Source organism: Somniosus microcephalus, chromosome 2 (assembly GCF_052327205.1).
Source record: "Somniosus microcephalus isolate GS21.2 chromosome 2, FLI_Smic_1.0, whole genome shotgun sequence".
In the NCBI taxonomy this organism is placed as follows: domain Eukaryota; kingdom Metazoa; phylum Chordata; class Chondrichthyes; order Squaliformes; family Somniosidae; genus Somniosus; species Somniosus microcephalus.
Genome location: NC_140988.1, coordinates 155607777 through 155624214, shown reverse-complemented (window position 1 = coordinate 155624214; position 16438 = coordinate 155607777). Strand labels below are relative to the sequence as shown.

Below are 16438 nucleotides of genomic sequence, written 5' to 3'. Positions count from 1 at the left end.
ACCTTGTGAGATGGCAAAGATGAGGGAATGGCCATGTGAGATGGCAATAGGAGAGTTTATATGGAAGGAGAGGTTAAGGGAGTGAAAGCAGGGGAGAGGGGGCAGGGGGAGTTGTGATGGAGATTGAAATCATTGAGTGACTTCTTATCCCTGGTACAGAGGTGTAGGGAGGAAAGGAGGTAGGATATATCGATGAGTATTGTGGGGTTTGAGGGGAAATGAGGATTTTAAAGAGGGCCACACCGTCCCCATGTCGGGTTTGGGTGAGGTAGGTGGTGGATTGTATAGCCAGGCATGGAAGCTTCAGTAAGGAGCACAGTGTTGACACCCATGAGCCAAATTTCTATCATGGAATCATACAATCGTTACAGCACAGGAGGCCATTTGGCCCATCGAGCATGTGGCGGCTCTCTGCAAGAGCACTTGAGCTAGTCCCAATCCCTTGCCCTTTCCCCATCGCCCTGTATCGATATCAAAGCCATGATAAAATATATACAGTCATCTACAACAAGGTAATTGAAGGCAAGAGCCTTTTTGTGAGAAGACGTTCTGGAGGGAAATGTGGAGAAGGGCGGCGATTGTTGGTTTGCTATCAGTGTCTAAGGGGAGAGTGATGAGTGGGATGGGAAGGATGAAGGTGAGGTTAGTCCCAGCAGGCACGTTGAGTGGGAAGGTTGATGAGAGAGGAGGATGGGGTTGCTCCTCGTAAGGAAGCAGCGACTGGTGGGCCCTTCAGAGAATTCTGAGAGAGGCACAGAGAGAAGCTGTGGACTTATCCAAGGGGGATTTAAACCTGAGATGGTGGCAGGAGAGTAGGACAATGGAGTAGTAGGGATGGGTTGGATCGGGATTAGGGAAGGAAAAATACCCAAGAGGAGAGAAATAAAAGGTGGCCTGGCTGGGAGACAGAAAGGGGAAGAGACAGGAGAGAAGGGCCCAAGAAGGGTCCGGCTACCGACCATAGAGCACATATACCAGAAACGCTGTTTACGGAGGTCACGGTCCATCATCAAAGACCCTACCCACCCCAGCCACAGTCTGTTCGCCCTCCTGCCATCTGGGAGACGCTACAGATGCATTCGCACCCGTACGACCAGATTTAGGAACGGCTTCTTTCCCAGGGCTGTCATCCTACTGAACTCCACAAATAAACTCTAAAGCCTGCACATCTGCCAATGCACTTTATTATGGTTATGTTTATGTTAATGTATTACAAGCCAAATGTATGTTGAATGTTTAAATGTCTTAATCTAAATGTACACTCTCGGGAGCCGCAAGCCTACATTTTGTTGTACTGCACTTGTGCACTATCAATGACAATAAAGTTGATTATGATTTATGATTATGATTCAGAAGTCCGGACAGTTTGCCATCAGCCTCGGTCCTCACCTGCATGACACCTGGCCCGTTAAAATTGGCTCTTGAGATGTTTTTGTATCGGTAATATCCATATTCAAATATGAAACCAAATGTTCATCTTCCTCAGGAGTTGGAGCAGTCAATGATGCAGCCTTTTCTTGCCCCATACTTGTGTTTTTATAATGAAGTATATATATTTTTTAAAACAGGCATCAGAAGCAGAAAGGACACCCCTGTTGAAACCATCTTGAGCCTCCATGCCAGCACTTCTGCAGCTCTGATTGAGAACAGCTATGCAAAGGATGCATGTTTGTTTTTTTTACATTTTCTAGAGTTGCACAGGTTTCAGAGTCTCATTGAGCACTATCTGTTCCCTAAAATGTCGTCAAATTCTGTTACTGAAGTCAGTAATAATTCTTCAATGTTAAACTTGCAAAATCATGGCTTGTAACACTACTTCTAGTATCAAATGGAATTTTTAAAACTTTAATAATGATGTGATTAGAATGATTGATATTAAATGGAACTACCCACTACAGTTTTGCAATATTGACTATTGTCTTCAGTCTGTAAAAGTAGAGCAGCCTTTTGTAACTAAGCCTTTACTTATGATCTACAATAATTATGATGAAGTGTAGCTATTCTCGTATCAGTGTTGTGCATGGCACTGTGAGATTTCCAAATAACTTGTGTGTATATTGGAATATATGTAATTTAGCATATTTAACTCCGCACTAGATAAACTGATGGCTATAGTTGTGGGTGAGTTATTTTATTCTGAGTTCTGGTTTGTTCAGGTGTGATAGAAACATAGAAGATAGGAGCAGGAGTAGGCCATTCGGCCCTTTGAGCCTGCTCCGCCATTCAATGAGATCATGGCTGATCATCCAAATTCAGTACCCTGTCCCTGCCTTCTCCCCATATCCCTTGATCCCTTTAGCCTTCAAGAAATATATCCAACTCCTTCTTGAATATATTTAATGAACTGGCCTCCACTGCCCTCTGTGGCAGAGAATTCCACAGGTTCACCACTCTGGGTGAAGAAATTCCTCCTCATTTCAGTCCTAAATGGCTTACCCCTTATCCTTAGACTATGACCCCTGGTTCTGGACTCCCCGGCCATCGGAAACATCCTTCCTGCATCTGGTCTGTCCAGGCCTGACAGAATTGTATAGGTTTCGTTGAGATCCCCTCTCAATCTTCTAAACTCCAGTGAGTATACGCCTAATCGACACAATCTCTCCTCATACGTCATTCCTGCCATCCCAGGTATCAGCCTGGTGAATCTTCGCTGCACTCCTTCCATGGCAAGAACGTCCTTCCTCAGATAAGGCAACCAAAACTGCACACAATACTCAAGGTGCGGTCTCACCAAGGCCCTGTACAACTGCAGCAAGACATCCTTGTTCCTGTACTCGAACTCTCTTGCTACGAAGGCCAACATACCATTTGCCTTCTTAACCGCCTGCTGCACCTGCATGCTTCCCTTCAGCGACTGGTGCACAAGAACACCCAGGTCTCTTTGCACTTCCCCTTCTCCCAATCTATTGCCATTTAAATAATAATCTGCCTTCCTGTTTTTGCCACCAAAGTGGATAACCTCGCATTTATCCACATTATAGTGCATTTGCCATGTTTCTGCCCAATCACCCAACCTGTCCAAATCGTACTGGAGTTTCACGACATCCTCCTCACAGCATACCCTCCCACCCAGCTTTGTGTCGTCTGCAAATTTGGAGATATTACATCCAATTCCCTCGTCCAGATCATTAATGTATATTGTGAACAGCTGGGGTCCTAGGACCGATCCCTGCGGTGCCCCACTAGTCACTGCCTGCCACTCGGAAAACGATCCGTTTATTCCAACTCTCTGCTTTCTATCCAAGTCAATACCTTGCCCCAATCCCATGTGCCTTAATTTTGCATGCTAATCTCTTATGCGGGACCTTATCGAAAGCCTTCTGAAAGTCCAAATACACCACATCCACTGGTTCTCCCTTATCTATTTTACCAGTTACATCCTCAAAAAAATTCCAGTCAAGCACGATTTACCTTTTGTAAATCCATGTTGATTTTGTCCGATCCTGTCACTGCTTTCCAAGTGCTCTGCTATTACATCTTTTATAATGGACTCTAGCATTTTCCCCACTACCGATGTCAGGCTTACCGGTCTATAATTCCCTGCTTTTTCTCTACCACCTTTTTTGAATAGTGCGTTAACATTAGCTACCCGCCAATCCATGGGTACTGTTCCAGAGTCTATCGAGTTCTGGAAGATGACCAGCAATGCATCTACTATTTCTAGGGCCACTTCCTTAAGTACCCTAGGATGTAGATTATCAGGCCCTGGGGATTTATCGGCCTTCAGTCCCATCAATTTTCCTAACACCATTTCCCTACAAATACTGATTTCTTTCAGTTCCACCCTTTCATCAGACCCTCTGTTCCCCGGCATCTATGGGAGGTTATTTGTGTCCTCCTTTGTGAAGACAGAACCAAAATATGTATTTAGTTGGTCTGCCATTTCTTTGTTCCCCATTATAAATTCCCCTGATTCTGACTGCAAGGGACCTACGCTTGACTTCACCAATCTTTTTCTCTTCACATATGTATAAAAGCTTTTACAGTCAGTTTTTATGTTCCCAGCAAGCTTACTCTCATATTATATTTTCCCCTTCTTAATTAATCCCTTTGTCCTCCTGTTGAATCCTAAACTGCTCCCAATCCTCAGGATTATTGCTTTTCCTCCCCACCCTTTTATTTCTTCCCCCTACCCCCACCAAAAAACCCTGCTTGTACTTATTATATTTAAGCTACACTTGCCACATAGACTGAAAGACTTGATTTTTTTTAAATGATCACCTTGTGATATTAGACAGTAGGGCTGCATTGATGGCAGCAGTCAAGTAGCCCCACAATTCCAATTTGTGCATGGATGCAAATGCAAAAATGGTTTTGCTCATATATTAGTATTTGGAGAAGTGGGGACGAGGGGGGGAGGTGCTGGGTGGGTGGGGAGAGAGAGTGGATGAATGTGATCAAAATTAAGCTGGAGCACCTATTCCCAAACAATATTCCCTCTCTAATTGATACTACACAGTAATCTGGTCTTAATGTGTACTAGGATCTTCTTTCAACATGCTCCAGCCACCATCAGTGGCCCAGATATTTGAGATTTGATTTAAAAAGTAATCGAACAGATATGAGGAAAGACACCTTTATTATGCAGCCATACTTCCCTTTTTTTCCTGTGTTTAGTGATCAAGTGAATCCAGAGGTGGGACTGTGGACTAGTTAGTATTAAAATTGAAATTTGAAGTAATGCAGAAAGTTTTGCCAGAGAATGGTGGTGTACCACAGCTTTGTGTAGGAACAAAAAGGAATATAGAGGTCCAAGGTGTATTATGCATCAAATTAATACTTTGTAAAGGTTGTTAAGCCATCAGCTCTCAGGTGATTTTATAACCAATTTAGTGTCCATCCTTAATTTTGCATCCTTGAATCACTGCTAAGAATCCATCCATCCTTACCACTTGTATGTCAAATGGCTAAATTTCCAAATTGATCCTTCTGGGTTCAGGCCAAAGAAGCATCGCCCAAAATATGAACAAAATTCCAGGAAAGCAACCTCAAATGTGACCGTTTGGAGAGCCCTTACTTTCCTCCACTCTGTATACCATGCATTTGCACGCATTAACAAATAATGCACTCTTGTATATATTTTTTTTATAAGGATAAAAATGTTTTGGATGATGCATTTGTTTTGTTTTTTAAAACACACACACTTCCTTGTGGTTCATTTAAGCATTTAATGAAACTGCTGACTCCTGTTTGGCACTGCAGAATGTCTATAATTGCAATGTTGCTTACAAAATATTAATAAATTATGTGCTATTCAATTTGTGCATTTTAATCACTTATAAAATGTCCATACAAAAATGTTCATACAATTTTACAGCACAAGATCAATATTGTTGGGTTGTATTAAATCACCATTTTCTACAGTACATACTAAAATTTCTACTTATTGATAGTGGCGTCATAGCTGATTTTATTAAATCACCATTCTTTTTCTGTGAAAGGTATTTTCTTTCACCCTCGGGGAAGGGAAATAGGTTTGCACCTGCAGATCGCTTTTAGGAGGATGAAAGCGTGTAGTTTCCGGAGTGCAGTTCCTTTACTTCAAAATACCGATGATGGACCACATGACCAATGCTGGTTTAGGCCGAGAACGTTTGTAAGGAACAAAGTGCAGTCCTGCTAGGGAGAAAACATTCATGTTCACAATGTGTATTGGTTCACCTCATTCTTCAAGCTATTCTACTTTCTAAGAGCAACCTGGCCTGTGTTTCACATGGCTGCCCTGCAGTGCTCCTGTACGTACTGGAATTCCCACATTTTATAGGAGTATTTACTGGTCTACAGATGTAGGAAGGTAAATTGAGGAAAGCTGGTATCCTACAGGAATGTGAGTAAGAGGAGGTACCTTGACCTCCGGTTAACAGGCTGTCTGTGCCAGCTAAATGTAAAGCAGGATATGTACATCCAGGATAGAATTTAACAAATTGCCAACAAGTTGCCTGGAATGTATACCACCCCCTTGCCCTAGATGAGTGTGACTGATTGGGGTAATGCAATATACAATGCCTCAACTGAGCAAAAGTGCTGTATTTTGCTCAATTATAAAATATCAGAATTTTGTGTGTGGGGGGGGAGGTTTGATAATGTCAATCTTTACTCTTCTGGGCATGAAGAGAAAGTCTATCCAGGAATACTCTTGCATACAAGAGCAAATTGACTCATGTAACCCTTAAACCTCTCCAGCCTGTAAGAAGAAAACAAGGATAGCTTTTGGTAGTCGGTGTTAAATCTTTGCAATTCGTCAAAGTCAACAAAGCAATAGTAAATATTGATGATGTACTAGGAGCTCTCGTCGCAATGAGATACAAACAAACTGGCTGTAAAAATAGTACATAAAATACAGAATGACCATTGCAGTCTGTGACTACACACATTTTTGCCAATTTCTTTGTTTAAAACACTAGTTTAATTGGCTGGCAAAAGTTCTCTCTATCCAGAGTCTTTAAAGCTACAAATAAAAACATCAGTGCTGGATCTACACCGGAGATTTGTTAGCATCTGGAAAGAAACTGGGCCTGTTAATCTTTCGGCTCTCGACCTTTTATTCTCCGATCAGTTCAAAACTCTCTCTTCTACTTAAACGTGCTGTGTAACCCAGCATTTTCTGATCCCTTTTCCCATACACAGGGTAGTATTTTCATGGAGAAACCCTAGTAAAAACTTGCAGAAAATTCTTGCTTTAAACCTGCCTGGCGCTGCGTTGAAATTAACTTATTGGTAAAACCACCATTCAATTTGCATTGCTACTGAAATTGAATTTTGTAAACGACATGTCTATTTAACATGGTTTAAAACCTGAGGTTTCTCAGAGTCTCTTTTTTTAAGCAAGTTTTATTTAGACAAAACATTTGTAAACCATTTAGATGCCTGGGAATGATACTTGAATACGTACGTATCCTGAGTTGCACAGTAATTGGTGATGCATTCGGAGTCCACTCGACAAGTCGCACCAATGGGTCTCTGAGTGATCCAGCGCCAAAGCATCGATCTCTTAATCCGCTGAACTAATGGTCTCTGGTTATTGGAAACTGGAGATAACTGGACCTACAAATAATTAGCGCCAATTTAACACTCAATTGTCCCATTCCGATGAACTCTACATTGACAAACTTTCAATTGACTTTGTTAGAGCTTGTGTTTTGTTTTGAATTGCATTACTGAGATCTGAGAATTTGTCATTCTACAAATATTTTTTCTGACAAATGGTTACTTTTGAATGGTGTTGACAAATCATAGAAACTACTCAACAGATTGTAGCCATTTATCAGATCTTAATGTCGTAATCCTGGTTGGCAAATCGATTTATCTAGTTAACAAACATTTTCCCTGTGAACACGCTGGAACATCTTTATATATTTTAACTAATCTAATTGATGAACCGAGTATCATTGAGTTCATGTAAATACAGCTAATAATAAACTGGGCAACCCGGCAGAGACATGTTCCCTTTCCAATCAGTGGACCAAATTGAGGATTGTTGCTTTACACATTTCATCTGGTTGGTCTTTTGTATGCAAAGCCTTGTGATGGTCAAAGAAATGTTGACCTGACTCATGTCTCACAACAAAGTGCTTAATAAGGTTGTTATTTTGCAATCTACTAACCTGGTGGTTTAAATTGGGATCTGGGAGATGGAGAGGGGAAAAAAAGGGAAGGAAATCTTCAGGGTGGGAGTAAGTTTCAATTTTTTTAAATTGCCCCACCTTTGCTGGCCCCATGCTCTGGAATTCCATCCTTAAACCTCTCCACCTCCTTCCCCTTTTAAGACCTTCCTTAAAATCTACCTCTTTGGCAAATCTTTTGTCCTCCTAATATCTCCTTCTTTGTCCCAGTGCCCATTTCTGTCTCAATACACTTCTGTAAAGCACTTTGGGGTGGTTTTATACATTCAAGGTGTGTATAATGTTAATGTATAAGAAGTCCCATTATATAAATGCCCCTGCAATACTCTTTCTCCCCCCCCCCGCAACTCTCCGTTCCTCCAACTCTGGCTTCTTGTGCATCCCCCCCTTCACCCTAAAACTGCCGGCTATGCCTTCAGCCGCCTATGCCGCATCCTCTGAAATTCTGTCCCCCAATTCCTCCCTCCCCTCCCTGTCCTCCTTTAAGATCCTCTTTAAAACCCACCTCTGATTAAGCTTTTTGTCATTCCTCCTAATATTGGCTTGAGTCCATTTCTGTCTGATTACACCTATGTGAAGTGAGATGGGATGTTTTTCTATGTTAAAGGCACGATAAAAATTCAGATTATTATAAATTTGTGTTCTGTCATAAATAATTAGTAACTGACCTGACTTGTATAAATTACAGAGCAAACCTATCTTCCCTCAATTAAGCAGTCAGTTTCTAATGCATACACAGTTACTGTTAAATTATTTGGACAAAAATATATTTGGATTAATTATGGTTAAAAGTTGATTTGTTTACAGATCTGAAACAAATATTTGGATTGAGTCCCGAACAACAGTACTTTGTTCCAGTATTTACCATCTTTTAAAGAACCTATTGACATCTGAGCAAAGTGTCTTGTGTTTTCGGAGTTATTGCAATGGTGAGGTACATTCGCTCTAATAAATTGCACACATTGAACGTGAACCAATGACGTAGCTTCTACAATGCCATCTCTATTGGAAATGCCTAAACTAGATAACAATATCCCATTAAATCTCTGGTTTGGTTCCATCTTGAAATGCCTAGTTTACAGGACAAGACATGTATTGGATTGACATGTAAATTTGAATCTGACCTCAGTTTGATTTATTTTATTTCATGAACCTGCTCTATTTGTGTACTGCAAGACGGCTTCATAAACCAGGAGTTTTAAAACTACATGTCTGGTCTCCTATTGCTGGGTCCGAGAGGAATTTAAGTTAAAAGCTCTTGCTGCATGCAGATTATTGTTAGCTTTTTGGTACACCTATTAAACTTCTCTGCGTAGAGTTTCTGCTTTAAGTGCAATCAGGAAAGTGCGCCCAAAGTGGTCTTGAAACTGGTTAGGTTACACTTCAAATTTCTGCTAAAATTAATTTGTATAATCACAAACTTAAAATCTTCCATGCTCCAGTGCAATCAGGCAGCATAATGGAACATCATTGTTTATTTTTTCCCCCTCCATTTAAAACTTATTTCTTGATCAATTTAAGAGTGGTAATCTGTGCAGTTTTATTAAGTTTAAAAATAGGGTTATCACCACAAATAAGCATTTTTGATGATAAACTCATGTAACTGGCAGCCGTTAAAACATATGAATTCTTCCATGCTCCTAATACTGCTGTTAAAGTAGCATTGGCTTCTTGGAAAAAATATTTGGCAAACTTTTTTTCATTTCACTTAGAAATGCAAAATATGATTGTGTCACTGAAATACATCAACTTCAAAAGTACTCCATTTCTACCGCCCTTTCTCCCTCCCAAAACAACAAAGTTTGAATATTCTTGAAAGCTATATCTCTTTAAATGCACTAGTTTACCACCAAAGCAGTGTATGAATCCTCTCTCCTCTCATTTGAAAACTTAGAAAAACAGAATTGATTTTTTTTAAATTCAAAATTACATTAATAAAGTAGACCATCAGACTGATGATGGTGGTATCCTGGGTCTAACTCATTCAAGATCTCATAAGTCACTTGTATTTGCACTACTCAGAATATTTGGGACTTTCACATTCCTACAATAAACCTTCAACAGCTTGAAAATACTAACTTATACTATTTTCTATATAATTATTGGTCCAGCAGGTCAGGAGCAGACATTCTGCTCAGCTGAGAACATAACTTGCTGAGACCCATCTGGACTTTTCATATCTGGCCACATATAGCCTCTAACGAGCCACATTTTGTTTTCCTATTGTGTATTATTTCTTATTTATTCACCTGACGTTTCTAAGTTATTGTAATGTGAGCAAGCTGATTTGGAGATGCTCTTGAGGGAATCATTTTGCCATAGCACCCAAGTACAACAGTTGATTAACGCATTAACACATTGCTCTCTTAACCTTCAAAGTGTTTCCTCTTTAACAAAACAGACTCATTTATTCTTCATGGTTTCAATGTAAGTTTTTTTTAAGTTCCTTACCGTAATGCTGCAGACTAATAAAAGTATGCCTGTGACCGCAAACACCTTGCTCAGCTGAGCCCTCATGATGACAGCTCTTCCAGTCAATGCTTTCAGGTCTCTGCACACATGCATGAACGGTTTGCAACGATTTATTAGATGCATTCGACTATCACCTGATCATGGAGGAAGGCGGTCAATGAACAGGAGAAGTGAACACAAGCTGTACAAAGGGCAACTGATGACACACCAGACAGCCTGGGGAAAGTTCTGCTTGCTATGGATTATTACTCGGTCTGTTCCTCCCAAGAGTTAAAGAGTGTGAATGAGCTGAGCAGCATCTACAGTGTCACGGGATGGGTTCTAGTGACATGAATTATGTAATTGTGTGAAGAGATTTTTTTTAACTTTCATAACTTTACATGTGGAACAATAGCCTATAAATCTGGGTTCAACACAGAGGATCTGCAAATTACTTTAAAAATATATATATATTTTCATAATTATATACAGTAGGTATTTTTCCATGAGCGTCTTCGAAAAAAACAAGGTGAACAAAATGGGCTGTTCATTTATCTGAGAAAGAGAGCAAATGTCTTTGTTTGTAAGGAGATCGCATGATCTTTGCTATCACAAATCCTCATTCGTTTTGTTCTCTGTTTACCATAGGAGAAGCCCCATCATCTCAAGAAAACCAACGGGGATAATGTTCTTGTAATGAATTCCTGTTCCAAACTAGTCCCTGTTCATTCCTTTTCACTGTATACAGAAGTTAGGGTGTTCTCCTAACGCTTATCGGGGTTTCAAGTTATAAGAAAGGTTAAAGAAATTGGGCTTGTTATTGTTGGGAAAGCAGTTTCAATGTGATCTAATTGGAATGTTTTACAATTCAAAAAAAGGATTGACAACATTCAATCAAATAGTTTGTACTGATAAAGCGTTCAAGAACAAGGAATCAATGGCCCGTAATTTGCGGTCAGCAGCAATGCAAAGGCGTTCGCCGCTGGCCCCAAAGTAAGCTTCCCACAAAGATCTTGCGAACTCTGTGACGAGAAGTTCGGCTTTTCCGACGTGCAGTTGAAATCCCATAGTGCGAACTGCTGTGACGTCAACAAGCTGTCTAAGCAGCCAATTGCATTGCAGAATTCTCTCAGACAGCGAACCAGGAAATAGAAAGCACTAATAATCAATTACTTTCTAAAAAAAAATTAAAGCGAAATAAAGATTGGGTCATACACATTGGGTTAAGGTAGAAGCTGAAGTATCATGAACAAACTTTTTTTTACGTTATTAATTTTAAAAACAAATAATTTTTAACTTAATGGAGAAATTTGACATTCTACCACTATAAAATTAGCTTTTCAGGGCGAGAACGATTGTTCATCAGTAGTTATTACTCAGATCGCCGTTAAAAACCCAGTTATACCTCATTTGAATGGGTCTAACTTTTTATGGGGTGTCTAACAGCGATATTTGTTTGGAAAAGGGGAAGTTTTCTTCAGATCAGTGATTTCACTGATTGGTGGGGGTGGGGACGGGGGGGTCCACAGCGCAGCCTGTGGAGGAGCAGTGAAGGACAGACCGCAACTTCAGGTTTTCCACGTTAGGCTGCACATGCGCTCAATCCTGAAGTTGCGGTCAGTTTCAAAGGCGAAATGACGGCGAACGCTGCCAGTTTACCATCATCAGCACCGCAAGTTCTGGGCCATAGAATTTTACAGCACAGAAGGAGGCCATTCGGCCCATCATGTCTGTGCCAAATCTTTGAAAGTGCTGTCCAATTTAGCCCCACATCCCAGCTTTTTTCCTATAATAATCCTGCAAGTTACTCCTCTTCAAGTACACATCCAATTGCCTTCTGAAGGTTATTATGGAATCTGATTCCACAATAGTTTCATGTCGTGCGTTCCAGATCTTAACCCTCTGTGTGAAGAAATTTCTCCTAATTTCCCCTCTAGTTCTTTTGCGAGTTATTTTAAATCCATGACCTCTGTTTACTGACCTACCTGCCAGAGGAAATAAAGCAAGCAGGGAGAAACTATCAAAACCCCTCATAATTTTGAATGCCTCTATTAGGTCTCCTCTTAACCTTTTCTGCTCCAAGAAGAACAATCCCAGCTTCTCCAATCTCTCCACATAACTGAACTGCCTCATTCCTGGTAAACCTCCTCTGTACCCTCTCCTGGGCCTTGACATCTTTCCTAAAGTGTGGTGCCCAGTATTGTACACAATACTCCATCTGAGAACTAACCAGTAATTTTTAAAAGTTTAGCATGACTTTTTTGTTTTTGTTTTCAATGCACCTATTTACAAAGCCAAGTATCCCGTATGCATTCTTAACTGCTTTATCAACTTGCCCCACCACCTTCAAGGATTTGTGAATATGCACCCCAGGTCCCTCTGTTCTTGCACCCCCCTCAAAATAGTACCATTTAGATTATACTGCTTCTCCCAAAGTGCATCACTTCACACTTATTTGCATTAAATTGCATCTGCCATATGTCTGCCCATTTCACCAGTCTGTCTATGTCCTCCTGAAGTCTGCTACTAACCTGTTCACTATTTACTACATTGCCAAGTTTTGTATCATCCGCAAACTTAGAAATTGTACTCCCTATACCCAAGTCCAGGTCATTTATATATAACAGGAAAAGCAACTATCCTAATACCGGTAATGGGTGGCCGTAAAACACCCTAAATTTTAGCCCATAGTATCTCCGCCTTGAAGGCATGCCATTGCTCATTAATTGTTTTTCTGGCCAATCTTTGTTTTCAGTCCACCTGTGCTAGATCCCTTCTCAAAGCACTGAAATTGGCGCTCTTTCAATTGGGTAATTTCACTTCTGATTTTTCTTTGTCCCTTTCCATAACTGCTTTATACCTAATTATATTATGATCACTATTACCTAGATGTTCTTCCACTGCAACACATTCCACTTCCCCAGAACTAGATCCAGCACTGCTTCATTCCTCATTGGGCTAGAAACACGCTGATTAAGGAAGTTCTCCTGTACAAATTTTAGGACTACTTCACCCTCCTTGCCATTTACTCTGTTTTTCTCCCAGTCTGTTTAGAGTAATTGAAGTCCCTTACTATTACTGCCCTATTATTTTTACATTTCTCTGAAATTTGCCTACAGATTTGCTCCTCTGTCTCCTTCTCACTATTTGGGGGTCTATTGAAAACACCCAGCAATATAACAGCTCCTTTTCTGTTCCTTTTATGAGGAATTATAAGGAGTTATAATTTAAAAAAATATAGTAATTAGATGGAATTGGCAGAACGGTTTCACACAAAGGGTAATAAACATATAGAATAAGTTCCCAAGGAAGGCAACTGAAGGAAATAGTATAAATGGATTCAGGAAACAGCTAGATATGTTTATAGAGTAAGACAAGAGAGTTGGATCCAGATCACCCATAAAGAGGCATGTTTCCTGGGCGAACTAACTGTTTTCTGTTTCTTACATTTCCTGTTTCCTAAAATTTCTCTATCTTTTATGCTTTGAAATGTGTCTTTTCTCTTTACAGATGCTTGCTGAACTTTGAAATAAAAATAGAAAATTCTGGAAACAATTTTTTTTTCTTTTTATAAACCTATTAACATTATTGTCAGGGGTCAGCGGGAGGTAGAGCGGGCCAGGGGTCAGCGGGAGGTAGAGCGGGCCAGGGGTCAGCGGGAGGTAGAGCGGGCCAGGGGTCAGCGGGAGGTAGAGCAGGCCAGGTCAGCGGGAGGTAGAGCAGGCCAGGGGTCAGCGGGAGGTAGAGCGGGCCCGGGGTCAGTGGGAGGTAGAGCGGGCCAGGGGTCAGCGGGAGGTAGAGCGGGCCAGGGGTCAGCGGGAGGTAGAGCGGGCCAGGGGTCAGCGGGAGGTAGAGCAGGCCAGGGGTCAGCGGGAGGTGAAAGCAGGTCAGGGGTCAGCGGGAGGTGAAAGCGATCCGGGGTCAGCGGAAGGTGAGTGCAGGTCCGGGGTCAGCGAGAGGTGAGAATGGTCCAGGGGTCAGCGGGAGGTGAGAATGGGCCAGGGGTCAGCGGGAGGTGAGAATGGGTCAGCGGGAGGTAGAGTGGGCCAGGGGTCAGCGGGAGGTAGTGCAGGCCAGGGGTCAGCAGGAGGTAGAGCAGGCCAGGGGTCAGCGGGAGGTAGAGGGGGTCAGTGGGAGGTAGAGCAGGCCAGGGGTCAGCAGGAGGTAGAGCAGGCCAGGGGTCAGCGGAGGTAGAGCAGGCCAGGGGTCAGCGGGAGGCGGAAGCCGGTCAGGGGTCAGCGGGAGGTGAAAGCAGGTCAGGGGTCAGCGGGAGGTGAAAGCGATCCGGGGTCAGCGGGAGGTGAGTGAAGGTCCGGGGTCAGTGGGAGGTGGTCAGGGGTCAACAGGAGGTGAGAGCATGTCGGGTAACCGGGAGGCGAAAGTGGGCCAGGGGTCAGCGGGAGGTGAGAACATCCAAAGATGTGCCGGTTAGGTTGATTGGCTATGATAAATTGACCCTTAGTGTTAGGGGGATTAAATACGTGGGGTTACGGGGATAGGGTGGGATATGTGTTGATGTAGGGGTTACGGGGATCGGGGATCGGGGATCGGGTGGGATATGTGTCGGTGCAGGCTCGATGGGCCGAAATGGCCTCTATCTGCACTGTGGGGTTTCTGTGATTCTGTGATTCTGTGATTGTGTGATCTGAACTCCTGTCCAATGAGGTCCCATGCCAGAAATTATGGGCTCGATTTTAATTCCCGAGGTGGGTTGGAGTCAGGTTGCGTGGTGGGCAGGTGCGGGAGCCGCTTCCGGTGGGATCAGCTGCAGAAGTCCAATTTTGATTCAATGAGCTTGTTAATTTCAAGGAGGTGCACTGGCCGGGCCAATGAGTGGAATCGGGTCGGCTGACTGACTCTGGTGATGTCATAATAGCAGCTGCTTTTAAAGCTGCCTTCCAGCCTGAGCCTTTCTATTGTGGTTTCCTGCACTTGATTGAAATGCTATGACATCTTCCAGAGGCAAGGCAGCTCCTTGGTTTAATGATGAGCCCCTCCAAATTCTTGTTGATGCTGTCAGAGGGCACCGGGAGATTCTCTTCCCTCCTGATGGCCGGAGGAAGCCTCATCAGCAGACCAAGGCAGCTTGGCTGCGCATTACTCGGGAGGTGAGTGCAAGGTCCATTTATGCACGGTCATGGATCCGGTGCCGAAAAAGGTTTAATAATCTTGTGAGAACATCAAAAGTCAGTATCCCATCTCATTTGCCTTCACTCTGCTTCCCTTCTCTTCTCATCACCAGCACTCTGCGTTGTAAGCCTCCTCCTTCACATCCCACCGTACTCTTTCTTCCCTTGCACCCTTTCCTATCCATCTCTGTCTCTGCACTGAATCACTTCAGCAATCTGCCTATGGCACCCCTTAGACTTGCTCTCACTGTCATGCAGTGACAACAGCTAACAACGCACAGGGAGCTACCTTCCTCTTGGCACCTTATCCCATCTTCGTCTCCCTCACTCCATCACTGTGGCTGAAACACCGCTTGTGTCCCTCCTTGCAGGAAAAGATAGCCCATAATAAGAGGGAGCAAGCAATGGCTGGAGGAGGAACACCTACCCTAGCAACATTGACCAGTGCTGAGGAGGCTGCAAAAGCGATTGTTGGAGGTGGCGAGGACCTGGAAGTGGGCAATGGAGAGACGGGCACACTAGAGGAAGCTGGTGACATAATAGAGTTTCATCCCTCTCAGAAAGCAATGGCATATGATGTTCATAGAGAATCGCATTGTATTAGCTGCTCAAAAGGATGTGTCTGCTACGTCAATATCAGATGTCTAAATCACGCCTTTATTCTCCCACAGGACCATCGAGCTCCCCACGATCCAGGACAAAGACCCGGACATCTCCTCAGAGGAACCTGAAGCCTCTGAGGGAGCAGCGTCACTAGGACTCAGCACACCTAGCACCAGCGCAGCAACGCACAGCTCGGTGGGGCAATTGCGAGTTAGAGTAGTGTTGCCACCTGGTCTATCACAGTGCACAAGTGAGCATCAGCAGATGGTGGGGACAGCGACAGCAGTGGAGAGTCCTCAGCGGAGGTCGCAGGACTCCTAGCTCTGCTGAGCTACATGTAGATGCTGTGCCTCTGGGGCCATCCAGAAAAAGAGCGGTTTGTGAAATACAGGAACAAGTGCAGGTGTCTCTGGAAGGGTTTGCCTCCAGGGTTAGTGCGAGTGTGGAGAGAATGTAGGAGTCCATCTCTAACATCAACACTGCTATGGTGAAGGCAATGGCACATGAACGCACCACCATGGATAGGATGGCAGCCTCCGTGGAAAGGCTGGCTACCTCAGTGGAAAGGATGGCTATGGTCATGGAGGAAATAAGTCGCCAGAGTCAGGAAAACATGGTGGCTGTTCAGAATAG

The 16438-nt window shown here is 42.9% G+C and overlaps 2 protein-coding genes across 3 annotated transcripts in view; one reads left to right on the top strand and one right to left on the bottom strand.

Moving 5' to 3' along the window:
- The window catches only part of scarb2c (scavenger receptor class B, member 2c), a 95426-nt gene extending 90168 nt beyond the window's left edge, over positions 1-5258 (top strand). For both annotated transcript variants that reach the window (XM_085964247.1, XM_085964240.1), the window contains exon 12: positions 1569-5258. In XM_085964247.1, the coding sequence (XP_085820373.1) occupies positions 1569-1610 (42 nt within the window). In that variant the 3' untranslated portion in view covers positions 1611-5258. The remainder of the gene's footprint in view (positions 1-1568) is intronic.
- A 104-nt stretch (positions 5259-5362) lies between these two features.
- On the bottom strand, positions 5363-10222 carry LOC147123044 (liver-expressed antimicrobial peptide 2-like). Its single transcript, XM_085964261.1, has 3 exons — positions 10074-10222; positions 6893-7044; positions 5363-5616 (listed from the first exon to the last, which is right to left on the bottom strand). The coding sequence occupies exons 1-3, from the start codon at positions 10215-10217 to the stop codon at positions 5580-5582; spliced, it is 333 nt and encodes a 110-aa protein (XP_085820387.1). The 5' UTR covers positions 10218-10222; the 3' UTR covers positions 5363-5579.
- Positions 10223-16438: the final 6216 nt, after the last annotated feature.